This window comes from Ambystoma mexicanum, chromosome 1p (genome assembly GCF_040938575.1).
Source record: "Ambystoma mexicanum isolate Mex_15411 chromosome 1p, UKY_AmexF1_1, whole genome shotgun sequence".
In the NCBI taxonomy this organism is placed as follows: domain Eukaryota; kingdom Metazoa; phylum Chordata; class Amphibia; order Caudata; family Ambystomatidae; genus Ambystoma; species Ambystoma mexicanum.
Window position 1 is genome coordinate 834,522,300 of NC_090921.1, and position 17,165 is coordinate 834,539,464.

General features: G+C 44.0%; 1 protein-coding gene across 7 annotated transcripts in view; it reads left to right on the forward strand.

The window, feature by feature from the left end:
* The window catches only part of POLR3C (RNA polymerase III subunit C), a 685,095-nt gene that overhangs the window by 561,952 nt on the left and 105,978 nt on the right, over positions 1-17,165 (forward strand). For all 7 annotated transcript variants that reach the window (XM_069652779.1, XM_069652773.1, XM_069652781.1 and 4 more), the window contains one exon: positions 15,142-15,193. In XM_069652779.1, the coding sequence (XP_069508880.1) occupies positions 15,142-15,193 (52 nt within the window). The remainder of the gene's footprint in view (positions 1-15,141; positions 15,194-17,165) is intronic.

Consider the following 17,165-nt stretch of genomic DNA (forward strand, 5'->3'; position numbering starts at 1 on the left):
CAGAGCTGACCAATCTTAAACTAAGATGGGAAACACAAGTAGGTGTTATCAATCCAGAAGACTGGATTACAGATCTTAATGTACCTGCAAGAGATTGCGATTGCTTCCAGGCTCCACTTGATACAACTTAAAATTCTCTGCAGAGTCTACTACCCTAGGGTTGCACTGCATAGGTGGAAGCAGGATCCAGATCCGAATTGTCTACGATGCCGGGAGGGGGGGGGGAAAGGCACCTTCATACACATCCTGTGGGAATGCCCCCGGATCAGAAACTTCTGGCGACCATGCTGTGGTAATGCTGTGGTAAATTGGCTGATATCCTAGGGAGGACAATACCACTTGATCCTAAAATACTGCTATTGGGCTTCCCCGATGAAAACACCAACAATAGGTGGGAAAGGCTGTTCTTGTCCACAGCAGTAGGACTGATAAAACGTAACATTGCCCAATGACGGGGATCACCAGAGTGCCTGGCCCGGGCCCAATGGGTCGCTAATGTAGATGTGTGTGTGGCAGTGGAGCACAGGATATATATGGCATGAGGTTGTCCAGTGAAAGTCACAAAAATATGGGGGAAGCAGCATGGCCTCTGGCGTGTGGAGGACAGCATCCGGAAAGCGAGTGGGGCCTGCAGAAGCCGGCCCACCGGTCTACAAGACCGAGGAGGAGAAGCAGAGCCATTGGAGAGGAACGCCAGGACCAGTGAGTGTCGGGGAAGTCTCCCTGCACCGGGGCACTCCTAACTGGCTACGCTTAAGCAATTAAAGGCTGGACATGATTATTGAATACCAAACTGAATGCAACTTTGAAACAAGGTTGAATTACATTTATTGAATACCGAACTTATTGAAACTTTGGAAACAAAGCTGAAATATGTTTATTGAACGCCGTGTTGAATGAAACTTTGAAACACATTTTATTCAAACATATCGACTAACTAAATGAATGAAGACCTTCAAACTGAGCTAAAGTAAGCTTATTGCACACAGAACTGAATAACAATTTATGGGCAAAGTTAGCGATGGATGACAACTAAAAAAGAAAATACCTATTGGCAAGTAACTTACTGAAAAAAACACAAGTGAAAGAATGCCACAGCAATGTGGGGCAGGAAAAAGACTACCACAAAGTGAACTTTGTAAATGGATATAAAATGGCAAAGCCAGAAGCTGGCAAGAAGTGTATAATACGTGGTGACAAAGCCAAGAAGCTAACCAGGAGAAATCAGAAAAGCGTACAGAGCCTAAAAGGGTTCCTGGTTGCACAACCCGTGATGGGTGGACCGTGTGATCTGACAACTGCGCCTCAACCAGTGAGCCCTAAGTGATGAAAGTTAAGACATTGTGGTATAAACCAAGGAGTACTGTGAGTGAACTGGTGGAGCAAGCCAGAAGGAGGGTCAAGTGGACCTATTTTGTGTTGAACATTGAAAACGGTAAAACCAGTACAAGTTCTACATTGAAATCTTGGGGAAGGAAACCCTGAGATTTGAGGAACTACAAATACTGTCTTGAGGACGGAGCCTCAATACCCCCTTTTTTGTGGGAACTGTGTTACATTGAACTTGGGGAGGGGAGGGGAATCCTGAGAATTGTGTGGAACTGTATTGCCTTGAACTGGGGAAAGGTAATCTTGAGACTTTTGTGGAACTTACTTGAACTTGGGGAAGGGGAGCTGGAAGAAGCTCAGAACTTTGTTGATCACCATTTCTTCCATTATTGACATACCTACACATTGTTTAGCTTTAGTTGTGAGGGTAAGGATAGGTTTTGGACACAGAGAGACGGACATAGAGAGACTTGTAAGTTGAACTATTTGACTCAGACTTTCCTTAGTTTCGTTTAGGTAGGGAAATCCCACCTTAGCATAGGCCAAGGTAGGCCATCAACCGTCCTGACATTTAAGTTAATAAAGTTATTTTGTTTGAATTGAACTTTGAATCTTTTGTTTGTGTCTTGCTTCATGATGCCTTCACATCATATTACACACAGAATAAGACAGAACTATAATGCCCTTGTGTAAAAGGGCCCTAATGGTGTCGAAAATGTGCTCTTCTGCTGCCATGGACAGGGGTGTGAGAAACCTGAAGATGTCTCACCCACTGGTCCCCGGAGATCTATCATCTAGGTGGCCAGGACGCGGCCATCGCTATTGAATCCAGTTCCTGGGGGTGGACCAGTGTGGAAGGATCACCTGGATGAGGGGTCTTCGGGGTATGCAAGTGGGACACCGATGGGTGAGATGCGGTACCCCCTTCCCTGTAACACCTTTTCCCCATCCTGCGATGTAGGACATTTAGAAGCTCAACCTTTTCCCTTTTCCAACACAAACCCTTTCTTACACAGTAAAAGAAAACGGGCTAACAGCAGAGCCGTTTACCTGACACATCCCAACACCCAGGTCCAGCAGAGTCAAGCAATTGACAATAACCACGCACACCTGACTGCCCTTTACCTTTCCCACAGGGATACAAGGCACGAGAACACACTTCAAGCAAGGCTGAACGCACGAGGAAACAGCTACATGGAACTGGCAGTACAAATAGAGGAGAAAGGCGATGAGACTTGGAGGGACGACGAAGGGGAAGGGCAGCGTGAGGTGTCAGAGTAGTCCTACAAGTGTCATGTCAAATCCCTTGTACACTCGAAAGTCTCTGACCCATTGCCAAGAGAAAGCTAGGGGAAGTGAATCCTGCAACATGAGAAAATAAAGTGAACTGTATATTTGGCAAACGTGAACACTGTAGAATAACACAAGTGTGAACCCGACAGAGGGATGCTGAGAGAAAGCTAAGAAAAGGACGTCCACGCTTTCTGTTGAGACGAAGCAAATCATGCACTGTATTAGATAATCAGGAACTGCGTTAAAAGTTCTTAAAAATTGCAATCTACATTTGCGTGGCCGTAGTGAACCTGTGGGAGGGAGGCCCAAGTTGCAAGAAGGATCCGAGCCCGGCAGAGGGAGATCCGAGGGGCGAAAAGCAATCGCCCAAGGTACAAGATTACCGAAATAACTTTTGTTTGTTTGTTGTTTACTAGTGGGGGTGAAGAATAATACACCTGGGAACAGTGTGTTGACGAGATTGATCACGGTTCAGGGTTGTCCACAGTGTTTGTTTAAAAGGACATAGAATCCGAACCCGGCGGAGGTAGGTCCTAGGGGTGACGAGCAATCGCCCAAAAGTACATGATTATCGATGGAACTTTTGTTTGTTGTTTTGGATCCATCAGGCCTTCTAAGGCAAGAGATTTTGCAGAGATGAGTCTTGGCCCCTGAAGGTTCTGGTCTTGTTGAACTGGAATTGTGAACCTCGTGCTGAAGAGTCCCAGGAATGTGCTGTGCTCAGGAGTCCCGCCTTGTCCCGTGCTAAAAAGAGACCCTGCCATACCATCCTGATTTATCATTTTGTGAACACTTCTTTCTTTTCTGGTGAACATTATCCCACACTTTTTGTAACTCGTGGTAAGGATTGGCAATCTTTTTTTTAATATAGGCCCTTTCTATTTGACAAGACACTACTAGGACTGCCTTATAATTATTTGATGGTCGTAGCTTGCTCCCATCTTAGCTTTCGGTATAGATTAGGTGTTTTTTGCACCAATGCATACAGTTTAATAAACACCCTTTAACTGTGATCATTTGTGTCTGTCTTTACTGTTGCCCCCATGAGTTCCTTACAGGGGGTACTGTTTTACTCTGGGTAACACTGCGCCAGGCTTCGATGTAATAGGAATTGGTGCAACAGTGCGCAGGGACCTGAGAGAAATCTTCTTGGGCAAATGAGGGGGCACTCCCTACCAATAACATTGGACATGGAATGTGTCGATACTACATTATTATTTCACACGTAACACACACTTCCAATAAATTCTCAACGAGGTCCTCATCAGTGATATCTAACAGAGGCTTGGTTGGATCAATACCCAGAATCGTACGCCACTCTCCCTCTGTCTGGGTCTGTGGCGATTAGCACAATCCTTTCCTTCGACACCAACACTCCTATGTCAAGCATGCTGATAGTCCCTGCAACATGGTCTTTGGGTTTGGATTGAACAGGTCTAAACAAAAACTATGAGGGCACCCGCAATACTGGTTGGCTACCTGCAGCACTGCATTAATAATTACTGTGATCCCATAAATGAACAAATCAGGGGCCACTGGTATCCTTTCTCGCCACTTCTTCATTTCCAAAGGAATGTATAAGTGAATGAGATGGTCATGTTGAACTTAAGATTTCTTCACCCAACAGATTGATGGGGACCACAGTATATGACAATGAGGCACATATCACCCTGTCCCTTATTCTGAAATGTAATTCTTTTGTGAAAGGAACAGATTGAACTGCCCCAGAGAAGCCATGCATGTCCATTACCTCACCTGACAAAGGGAATCCTCCCTCACTAATGCACGATTTAGTTGCACCTGTATCCACCATGAATATGAATGGTTTATTGCCTATCGCCAGTCTCAGCAAGGGTTCCTCTTCTGGTTTGGCAGTGACCGGTCGAACTGGGCACGCTAAAGCTCTCTGTGGACTGTCCTGGTCTGGGAATGTATTTGTTCCCAGAAAAACAAATGGGGTTCCTCCAACAACAGTGTCCCCTTGGTAATGCATCACTGTGCCATTAGGTACTGCATTGTTATTCTGCACTTGCAGGGCTGTACTGCATATGGGACCGGGGCTGGCAGCTGCGATAAAAGACGGTGGGGCAGCAGGCGGGCCGTAGTCAGTTGTGCACCATATGTAACTGTAGGGGTGCTTGCATATTGGGCTGAGGGTACGGAACCTGGAAGCCCTGCGGGTATGGGTATGGTTGCTGCTGCGGGTACGCTGCTACTTGTCTACTCCTACACTCCCTGGAAAAATGGCCCATCCGCCTACATGTCTAACACTGTTCGGCTCCTCCTCCTTGTGGCCCCCATTCCTCCAAAACCACCTTGTCCTCCCCGTCCCCCTGGTAAACCCTGATAAACCCCCTTGATACTGAGACTGGTACCCACTGTTCCAATCGTATTCACCTCCCCAACCAGGTGCCACTCGTTCATCCGACTGGACCCTTCTGGGCTCTACCTGTACCCCCATCACTGCCCCTTCCAGTGCTACTTTCGCTAACTTTTTCTGCACCAGTTTCGCTTCCTCTACGTCTCCTTCTCATTTTCAATCGTGTACAATAATAGCCAACTAAATAAAAGAACGAGATCACCAGTCCCAAGAATCTCCTGTCTCTGTCCTCCACATTGCCTGTATTTGCAAGATATACTGTGTGGTATCCTCATCATCCCACATTGTCTGTTGCATTATCGATTGAAGGTCAGGCATGTCTGGATATGTACGCCACAGCGTCACCCACACTTGGGGTCTAATGTCATTGAAATGAGCCCCATCATGGCTATCGTCCCCTAGCTTCACTCCCTGGTACCCAGCTTTGACCCAAATGTCATTAGCCTGGTCCCCCAATATTGAGACAAACAATATTTTCAAATCCCCTACAGCCAGGGTTGTACCGGCTGTCTGCTTTTCAAAGGCATATATCCACTTACCCTCTCCAGCGGTGAGAGACGGGAGTGCCTTTATTAAATTATGTTGTCCATGTGGCCCCATGGTATATACTGGGCCCTCCCTGGACCCTAATGCAATAATGGAAATTGTGCTCCACCGTCTTAGTCACTTTCCTCTTCCCTGCCAGCGACCTTTTCGCCACTGCCATACGTCCAAACCTATTCCTTAACCTAGGTCCCCACAAACTCTCAACCCACAGAGAAATCACAGGCGGCTGATATTTTGTCTCCAACTCATCCACGATATCCCACTCCTCCTCCCCTGGGAGGTCATACTCGTCTGATCGTACCATCCCATAATCCAAACCCTCTACCTGCCTTCTCTTTCTGTCCTCCTTCTCTTTCTGTCCTCCTTCTCCTTTTCTATATGCACATCCTTGATCGCTGTACTTTCAAATGGATTGTGTCGTCCCACGTATTCCTCATCTTTAGATATCTTCCTTCCAGCATCAGCTGCTTCTGAAAAGAAAATCGGCGGGGGTATGTATGTTGATGCGGTCGACTCGATGTCCCTGTAGGGCCTCCGTCTTGAGGTAGACGTCATCACGGGTATAAATAACACACACAGCGGCCGATGGCTTCAGTTTCGTTTTTCTGTGATAGCTTGTGCTTTGAAGATTTCGGCACACTTTAGTTTTCTTCAGAAACTTCGACATCGGGAAAATGGCCTTGTCATCGGATTTATCGACCCCGAGCACCGGGTTTAAGAAGTGTCATGACTGCGGTGCCAAGATGTCCATTACAGAGCCCCATAGGGTATGTCTGTGGTGCCTTGGTGTCGAGCATAGGACGGCAGACTGTGGGTCTTGACAGTCCATGACAGGTAAGGCATTGAAGGAGCGTAAGGGGAAGTTAGCAGCGGGTAGGCCCGCTACAAAACCCCCTTTGACGACAACTTTTGAAAAGGCACTTGTCGGTGTAGTGTTGTGGGGCGAGAGCGAGTAAGATTGGAGGGTGGAGGATGACAGTAGCAAGAGGAACATCGGAGGAATAGAGACAGAAGTGTCAGGGAGAGTGAGGAGAGACGGTGGATGAAGTAGGAGGGACGAGAGTAAGAGGAGCTAAGGGAGCGTGACAGAGTACTAGGAAGAGGAACATTGCAGCCAGAAGGAAAATACCAAGTGGGGGCCTGAGTATTTGTATTTTATTCCTAAAGCGCTTACTCCTAGCCGCTATACAAACTGTTAAGTTACATAACATTGGGGCACTTCGAGCTGGGACAACCTTGATTGTTCCCAGAGTGAGATAGACAGATACAGCGTTTGTCTTTAGGCCACAATGACTAGCCAGACAAGACCTTATACAGTAGAAGTTAACGATCTCTAGAAACCCTCCTGGGGTTGAGGGATGCCTGGGAACGTCCCACACTAGACAGAAAAGAGAGAGGAACGGCCCTTAGCAAGTTAACTCCCTTTTCCAGCATGGGGCATTCCACTGAACAGATCCAATTATCTGAAATGAAAATTAATCCATCTGCCTGTCCTAATACTGAGCAATATACTTGTATTATCACCGACCTGTCCACTCCTGTTTGAACAATCATCATTTCTTAAGTTTATTAGAGAACTAAAACCCTTGAATCTTCCTGGCAGCTCTGTGAGTTATTAAGGCCATCTGTGACACCCCTGTTGATTCTTATGTCTAAGATGGTAAGGTCAACAGTTGTGCTTTGTAGTTCCTGTGCATGTGAAGATTGGAACCCATTTTCCTGTCATCGTACATTGGCACCACTTTGAATGTTTGTTTTCTTCAATTACCATTCTTTTTTCATCCCTTTGATGTGATTGTGTTCCACCATAAATCCAGGATTCTGCCATTTGTGCTTGGAGATTATTTGTGGTGTTTGTCGAGAGTTACTAGTTGTTGCAATCTTCAGGTTATAACCCTTGTATGAATGTATACGTTTGTCTACCTAAACTTACAAATAATGCCATGAAAAACGTTTGGCTCAAAATCAGTTGATTACAGAAGCCCAGAGAATTATGATCCTCTACTAAGAAATCCCAAAATGGATGGTCTCAGGCCAGGAACAAACCAGAGCATCTTCCTTGCAGCCTGTAAAATGATTACCTAGGATCCATGGATCACTTCATTGTTGAACTTCACATCACAAGAAATACACTACCTACCCCATCCAATCTTCTTCCCCCTTCCTTTCCTCAATTACTTTAATCAAACCTCCATTCAAGCTTTTGCAAGTGAATGCCATAGAGATTGTTCCACCCTCCGAGTTCTAGGAAGGGTACTAATCCTGCTCCATGGCCCCCTTCCAGGTGAGTACAATGTCTCTGATCGTGTGGATCCAGTTGTAGTGCTTTGCACTCTTGACTTGTACTGGTGTGGGTCGCGCTAGCGTTATGCTGATGCATTTTGTGTACCAGCTTAGTTTGCTGATGGATGGTCTGTTCTGTATCTTGTCTATTCGTCTCTCTGTATGGGCTTGGTTGCTTGATGGATGCCCAACGTGACGGCTGCTGTTACTGGAAGTCATGTAGGACAAAGTGAAAGAAACTGGGCAGACTGATGCTGTGCAAGCATGGGGTGATTGATAGTGGCGCTTTTCTCAAGCATGCAGGCACATGGAGAACAGACCGGGTCTGGGGCCTTTTCAACTCTGATATCTCGACTGTGGGGTAGGACTGGCACTGGCATTAACCCTAGTAGGCCTTGCACCCCAGGCTGTGATGGATCCCCATTCCCTCACAATTGGGACATATGCCTGGTCATATCACAATACTGCAGTCTCAAATGTGATAGTGGCGGAGAAGCTCAGGGGTGGGGGTTTGAGGGAGGTGAACAGGTTGAACACCTCCTCCAGGAAGCAGGTCAGGGAGGTGGTCATAGAGGAAAGGTTCTCTGTCACATCTACTGCACGGGACATGCCCACACAGTAAATGCCACCAGAACAAAGACATGGAGCCATCTGGATGTAAGTAGGATTTAGAAGTATTTTATTACGATAACTAAGGATATTAGATCATCCAAACACATTTGTTACATAAGGAGGCCTGTCCTTCTGTTCCACAGAATCAAATCCTGTGGTTGAATACTGATAACATTCTGTGTTTCAGAATGATGCACATTCAGGAAAGATCCCCCCTAAAGGAGTGGAAGCTCACTTAGTGAGGGCTTAGGTTCTTTTTCCGTGGCCTTTCAAAGACACATTACCTTGGGGATATATATAGAGCGCCATCATTTAGCTAAATTGATTTACTCATATATATATATATATATATATTTGTTTTATTGGTCTAAACAGGAATAAAAGACAACACAGTGGCCACAACCACATAAACCTTTACCATTATTAGATCATCCTGTCACATCTATCCTAATTTCATTTATACATCCCCACATCAAAGGAAAAGAAAAAAAAGAAGAGAGCAAACAAATAGAAAAACACATAATTATTTCCCATCTTCCCTTTCTTTCAATTCCTTCTTTGTTTTTAAAACCGCTTCAATCATTTTCAGTACCGCAATCACTAGACTGGTCTTTCCTCCCATAAGAACCCAAGCCAGCCAATCCTGCGGACTCATTCATTCCACAATTCTCTAGATGGAGACTTCAAATTTCTTTTAGGGAGTCACAGGCAGGGAATAATTCTCCTTACAGAAGTTGCATTGGGCATTTATAATCCCATGCATGTTCCTTGCCCACTATACTTCACCTGTTGCTAGTGTGTTTAGTCTACATGTAAGTAGCAAGTTATGATAGTATTGAGATGGACATTTCTGGAGGTAGGTAGGGGGGAGTTTAAGCCTTTCTTTTCCATGGTTCTCGAGCAATATAATTTTACTTGGTCACATTTATCCAGTGTACTTACCCAATCCAATTCTTGCAACTTTTGTTTAGCTTTGGATTGGTTAGCAGCTAGATCGCTCACCATGATACGTTTCTGTTCTAGGACCTGTTCCACCTTCAATTCCCACTTGGCTACATAATTATCTTGCCCTTCTTTAATGAGATCAAAAATCGCAAAAAAAGCTAGGGTTGTTTCAAACATACACTTCCTGTATATTGTGAATTATTTCCATAGTACCATGGATTCTAGGGATTGTAGTTTCAGCTCTTTTCTGATAATAGCCATTGGTGCAGCATTAGGGAGCCTTAGTAATGTCTGCCAAAATTGGAATTTTAGTTTCTCCCATATTTAGCAAGGCAGATGTGAAGTAGCCTTGGATCCATATGTGACAACTTGTGCAATTTTCTGCTTATATAAGGAAAGACTAGGAATCGTCGAATATTTTCCAGACTTCCCATGGAAGGCTCTCCCTTGATTTGTTGAGACGGTCAATCTCGATCTTAAATGTGTATACTGCCCCTGGTCATTGATATTTCTATTAATGATAATTCCAAAATAAATCATGGTCTCCACCACTTCAAGTGTTCGGTGTCCACCCTCCATGTAAATCTCCTCAGTTTCTTCTTATGGGCCGATTTCATTGTCAATACTTTGTATTGTGCATCATTGATCCTCATGCCATCCTCCATCAAGTAGGAATTAAAGGCATGGATCCTACACTGAAGAGCCACTGGTGTTAAATCTAAGAAGACCAGATTGTCTGCAAAAAGTATCCAAGGCACTGCCACTCCATTCATTTCTGGGGGAAAAGCATTGACTTCCTTCTGCGAGTCACTCAAGTCTGCAATGTTAAGGCAGAAAAGAAGAGGGGCCAGAGCACAACCTTGTTTAAGGCCTCGGTGTGTAGGGATCCTTTGTGACAGATGACCCTTTCCTGAGAGTCGAATTCTAACTGAAGTGTTTGTATAGAGCGCCTCTATCAGATCTTTGGGGCAGTTCCACGCTTTCAGCTTGGCCCAGAGTTTCTCCATGATGACCCCATCGAACGCCTGTTCGAGATCTATAAAGCCTAAATATAGGCACATTCCTGTTTCTAGGGACCTCTCTTTCAAGATATTAATAACAGAGGTTTAGAGTGGTACCCACACCTTTTGTCTGTCTCGGGTCTAGAATACCACTCCTCTCTGCCCCTGATCTCAAATCCTTTAACAGGATGCCCGCAAATAGTTTCCCTAAGGATTCCAGGAGGGCGATAGTTTTTCGGAACCGCCCTATCCCCTTTTTTGAAGATGGGCACTATATTTGCCTCTCTCCATGATTTTGGAATCTTTTTATTAGCCATAATCTGGGAGAACAAAATCACCAAAAATGTACTCCATTGGCTTCCATTTTTTTATTTTATTTCCTGGTTGGATAGACAGCTGGTCCCAAGGCTCGAGATGAGCTGAGATTATTTATCATCATCTCTGCATCCAATTCATCAAAGGGAAATTTCCCAGAACGGGACTGCAGATCTGCCACCTCAGTAACAACACATCCCGGGTCAGCAAACAAGGGTGTATAATGCAGAACCTAGTCCGATTGCGATACCATGCTAGCAGTACTTTTTGATCTAAAGGAACCCCCGTTGTTAATTAACTCCCACAAACTACTTGTGCTCTTTACACAGACCACTTTTAGCATGCATTCTGTATCGTTCTGCGCCTTAACAGCCCTTGTGCTAATGCACCAGTTTCTATACTGCTGTCTAGCTAATCGTATTCCCTCCTCTCTTTTAGTCCTGTCCCCTTCTTTATCAGCCTGAGGGACTTTCTGAGTAGTTTTCTCCTCTTTACCAAAGCCAGATCATATCTATGCTTCTGCGCTCCTTGATCTTTAGCTTTACCCACTACTAGTTTGCCATATACTTGCAAGATACCTTGATACTCTACCTATAAGGGGTCCGCTCTGGACAAATCTATATATTGATTTGCAAGCTGTGTCACCTCACCCTGTTTCAACTGTAAACGGTTGCCACTTCTTTCTATCAAAACCAGGTTTTTTGTTTGACAGTTCCTCATGTACTTTCCATGTTCTGTATGACGCTGTTTTTTCCTGCAAATGTAACCAAACATAATGCATCAAGTAACTTTTGGGCCGCATTCATGTAACCCTGAATCAAGCCTTCCTTCGTTCCCTCATAGCGCCTCGATGCCTTTGGGCTGTAGTGCGCTCTATAAATCCCAAAAAATAAATAAATAAAATAAATATTTCCACCTCACCCATTTTTTTTTCCTCGCATCCCCCTTCATTTAATCTCTTATGGAGATAGCCAACAGGTTATGATTGCTAAATTTCTGTGGAAGTATAGTAAAGTGCTCCACCTTCTCTCTTATATTCCCAGATACAAAACAATAATCAATACATAATTGCTGTAATCCACGTTTCCATGTACACTTCCCTGACATATCCCCCCATGTTTGGCCATTAAACATAACCATGTCTCTTGAGACCACATTACTTATCCATTCCAATTCCCTTATGTTCCATTCACTCTCTTTCAGTGGAAGCCCCTTTTTACTCAGTAGTTTAATATTCAAATCACCACATATGATTATTTTAGCATCCTCCCTTTCCCTTAATGCTTTATCCATCGCTTTTCCAAATGACTCTATTAACCTGACATCTTTATCCTTATTGGCTCGCCAGTAAATATGAATCATGGTGAGTGGGGTTAGCTGTGCCTGCCTCAATTGTTCAAAATCATAATCTGTACATATGGATTAGGACATTCCACTTTTGTAACGTTCCAGCCCGGGGGCGGATATTTGCAAGACAGCAACATGGGCAACTCTACATGCCGTCTGCAAAATCTGCTCCATGGGCACCGGTTCAGAGAGATTGAGCAAAATGGCCTGTCGGTATTTCTCAACATTGCTGTCCAAAAAAATTGTCTTAGTTTTTCTTGGATTCTGCCATCCTCCTGTGACTAGGGTGCTTAATAATTGAGATGGATTTTCAGAATCAGCCCTGTGGATGGATTCTGAGAGGCCCCCCTATTCTGGTAAACAGGAAACGACCCTAATGTCTAGCCAAACTCTATGAAGGTAGTGTGACTGAGCAATAAGGCTTATAGAGAGTATAGGTGTGGTGAAGGATACAGTTAAGCACGGAGCTCTCATAATAATTCAAATTAAGCAGAATCTATATACAAAATAGTATTATGTATGAGGCCTTGAACAAACACTTATCAATTAAAATCACAGGTAAGCAAACTACCAAACATACACTATTAACATATGTTCATTATCCTTGGGATAATTTTCAAACAGTTAGATGGGGTTGATAGAACACTAATACAGTAAAGCAAATGAAGAAAAAAAAGTAATCAACCATTTAGAAATCAGGTAAGTAATTCAAAGAGCAGAAAAACACAATACATAACACTTTAAAAAAAGGCCCTACGCTTAAAAAGTTTGTCCCTTGCTAAATAAGATGGGGGCCTAGTGCCCTAAAAGTCACAGGTCCCCAAGTTAACGCTTGCAGGGAGCTTGCAGTATTTCTAGAACACTCAACAAGCGTTGGCAAAGCCAATATGTTGGTGTGTCTCAAGTAGTGTAGAACAAAGCAAGCAAAGTACTTATGAGGTCCTCACTCAATCCCACCACCCTCCAGGAATCCCAAGGGGATCATTGTGCATAACTCCACTGATATGACCAGGGAAGGTAGTGTTAGGACTTGTTTACGCCCGTTATACCCTATGGAGGAAGAGGGTTGTGGAAACAAGTATGTTAATTTTAACCCCTGTTATTATTACTATGATGTTTTGCGCGTGCGGACCTAGCTTCGAGAAGCAACGGAGCGCTTTACAGAGGTATACAACAATACAGATACATAACTGAGTGCTTTTCAGAGGTAACAACAGAACAGATATACAGCGGGGATGGGATGCAGAGGGGCACCGAGGAGGGGTACAGCTGTACCAGGTAGCAGAGAGGAGAGGAGAGGAAGGGGTGGCATCTTGCGAGTCAGGTGGCACAAGGGTTGATGCGATGGCTTAGGTGTTGAGGCAGGGAGATTCCTTGTAGAGGTGGATCTTGAGTTCTTTTCTGAATTGTAGGAACATGGGTGCTGATGGGGAGGAGGTTCCATAGTCTTGAGGCGTAGGCAGATTAGGCTTGTTTTCTGGGCCTATAATTTTTGCAGTAGCCGATTTCAAGTCTCCATGTTTCCTGGCTTCTGGTGATGCAGTGTCTGCCGGAGATGAGTTTCTCTGCAAGGTAGCTAGGTTACTTGATGGCAAATGCCTTATAAATGATGCAGCAAGACTTGGAGGTGATTTGTGCATGCAGTGGGAGCCAGTGAAGGTCGATGAGGGTCAGGGTGATGTGGTCCTATCTGCGTAGACACTTGATGAGTCGTGTGTGATGAGGCCTGTACTCTTGATTCCATCAGAAACTACCCAATGGGGACCTCACTCAATCCCACCACCCTCCAGGAATCCCAAGGATTCTGTGCGCTAATACAGCCGGCAGTAATTACGGCAAAAACCGGGCGCTAAACAGGATTTTCACCTCCAGAAAAAGTCTGGAGGTATAACAGCCCATTTAGCGCCCAACTCGTGATCGTGCCAGCCCTTAAATGTGGCAGTAATACCATTACCGCCATGTTTAAGGGCTACTGCCCAACTCGGGATGAGGCCCTATTTCTTAACTCTATTGCTGCAATGATGCATTTATTCTCCGGTTCCTCCCCTTTACTATTAACTGAGTATGGTGTAACAGAACTATCTATGCATGTATTGTGTCATAGTGAATGGGAAGTAACTATTTGCTTGTTTTAGTTGTTGATTTGTCCTGTTGACAGACTCGGGATATCTCAGTTATATCTCCATGTCGTGATTGCCATAACATGTACACCTACTATTTCTTTTCTCCTTTGTACACGTGAGATTTACTGCATTCTGAGACCATTTTGCTTTACTCAGTTGCAACCACATAAAGCACCTTCGCTGGTCATAAATGCATGCAACTCACGATGCCGATCTATGCTTCAGACCGATTCACTGCAAGTCATTCACAGGAAATGAGCACTATCGGTTGGGTGAATCTTGCTGTGTTCCAAGGATCCTTCTTTGATATTGTTTAATGATCAAACCGTCATCGATAGCTAAGCAAAACCTTTCTATGCTTCATTCTGTCTACAATAACTGACACGTCCAGGGAAGGATGGCACTTAGATGTGTGTCCCCTTAAACTATTTACCAATTGAAACACCTTTGGCAATGTAATAAATCACCTCCATGCTTCGTATCGGCAGACAATGCGAGAATGGGGGAGCAATAATGATACCACACACCTTGGATCGTACTTAGTACCTGATAATGGGTTACGTTCTCGTGCAGCATTAGATGATTCTAGTGGTTTGCACTGTGCAGTCCCCATTTATTTATTTGTACTTCATTATGTCATTGTTTTCTCCTGCAATTGGCCCAATTATTTAATGGCTATGAAGTTTAACGTTTTGGTGCCATGCTGGCCGTAGTAGACGGGGTCAATTTTCTGTTTCTAGCGAGAAATGCATTACATTTATTTTCACGAGGCTATAGTTTGTGGAGTATATCAGGATGATGTGTACACTATGAGTAAGCATTCGGTATAAAGCCTGTCTGTGCTAAAACAAAAACCGTATTCCAACGGGATTCCTCACTTGAGTCTGCATGTTCTTCTTTGTTGATCTCACTGTCGTGCAGTTTTGAATCTTTTAATCACATTTTATTCCCTTGCATTTTTTTTCAGTTGGAGTTTGTTGGTCGATCAGGTGACAGCGGGGGTGGAATGTTCGTCATCAGTATCCTTTGCTTGAATTATTTCTTTGTGATACATTCTGCCTGTGTCATTATCTCTCTATCATTGTTCATAAATATTTGTGTTTGCCATGTAAGGTTCTATGCTTAGGTAAGGGGAGATCGACTTGGAACAGTACAGATATTCTAGACTCTTCAGCTTGCATTTGTGTCTATCATGGGCCATGCTGTGTCTTAAAATTAATTTGAGTGCATCCTATCGTGCTAATACACTGATTTTACTGCATCACACTGTCTGAGTCCTGGTTACGTTTGAACATACTGTGTCCCAGATCTGATTTCATCGTGCCATACTATGCCTATGACTGATTTCGATGGACTAGCCATACTGTGATCTAGCACTGTTTTCAAACAGCTAAAATGTATCCCGCACTGATTTCCATGGGTAATACTGTGCACTGAAACTGATATAGCTAAAACCATACCTGTCATATTTTGCACAGCCTGTACTGTCATCTTCTCCTTAATTTATTGAGCTGTGCAATGGCACCGTTCATCGGCGTCATACTGTGCCATGTCATTGTCTTGTATACCATTGATACTAGAACAAAAAAGGATTTCGGTACCACAGCCTACCATGAATCCATAATCTATTACAAAACAGAGCAAGTGGTGTATCTTTTTTTTCCATGACCTTTAAAAAGTACCTATGATCACATTCTATTAAAAATGACTCTTATGAAGAGCTATTAATATAGGAAATATATTAAATACTTTAGAAAACATATGCACTGCTTTTGAAGGATTTTTGTATTTGTATTTATTTAAAGAGCATTTTCGCCAAAGCACTTTGACAATTAAAATAGCGGTGCTATTCATAATGAGGGGTATGGAAGACATGAAAAACAGAGGCTAGGCATGAGTAAGTGATTGAAGCAAATTCATTTTAAGCTGGGTATGGCAAATATGGAGAGTAGAAGAGGAGTGAATATGTAAAGGGAGGGTATTCCAGTGTTTGGGCGAAAGAAGTGTAAAAGAACGAAAACGAGAAGAGGTACAGGGTGACTTGGGGACAGAAAGAAGAAAGCGAGACTGGGAACGAAGGGGATCAGCAGGGGTATACAATGAGACCAGAGAACAGGTTGAGAGCGGCAAGACCATGAAAAGATTTGTAAACAAAGCAGAGAAAGTGAGAGGATAAAGATCAAAGAAAGAGGATAGGCTGAGATGTGAGAAGGAGGAGTGACGCAGAAATGAGGATGGAACACAAATAAGCAAATGGCAGAGTTAAAGAAAGACTTCAAGGAAGCAAGATGAGAAGTGAGTCTAAGAAGGAGGACAGAACATTAGTTGAGTCGAGAGAAGACCAGAGAGTATAGCAAGAGCTTAGTTGCCCTACAAGAAAGAAAAGAATGGGCACAGCAGAGATCATAGAGATGATAACGGGCAGAGCAAGGTGTTGCAGAGATGTGAAGAAAAAAAGGAGAGAGAGGGGTCAAAGGTGACCCCAAGATTGCAGGCAGAGGAGGCAAAAGGAAGCATTGATGTTGGAAAAGAAATACAAGATGGAGAGGGGCTGGGGGAAGAAGACAGTGAAGGAGAGTAGAGAACCTCCGTCTTGGAGGAGTTGAAGTGATGCAAGCGGGCGGTTTTCCAAGTCTTGACAGCAGAAAGACGAGAAGAAACAGTGTCTTGAAGAGGGCGGGAAAAACAAGAAAAGCAAAAGAAGATTTGGGTGTCATCAGCATAAAAGTGACAGGAGAGATTAAAAGGGCTGAATTTAGAGAGGGGAATAGTATACATTGGAAACAGAGGGGGGCCAAGGACGGAACCCTGAGGGACCCTAAAAAGAAGCAGACATGAAGAGGAAAGTTGACCAGCCCAAGAGACAGAGTAAGAATGGTTAGTAAGGTAGGATTAGAACCATTTCAGAACAGACCCAGAAAGACCCAAGGAAGAAAGGAGAATAAAGTGGTCGACCATATCAAAAGCAGCAGAAATATCGAGAAAGATAAG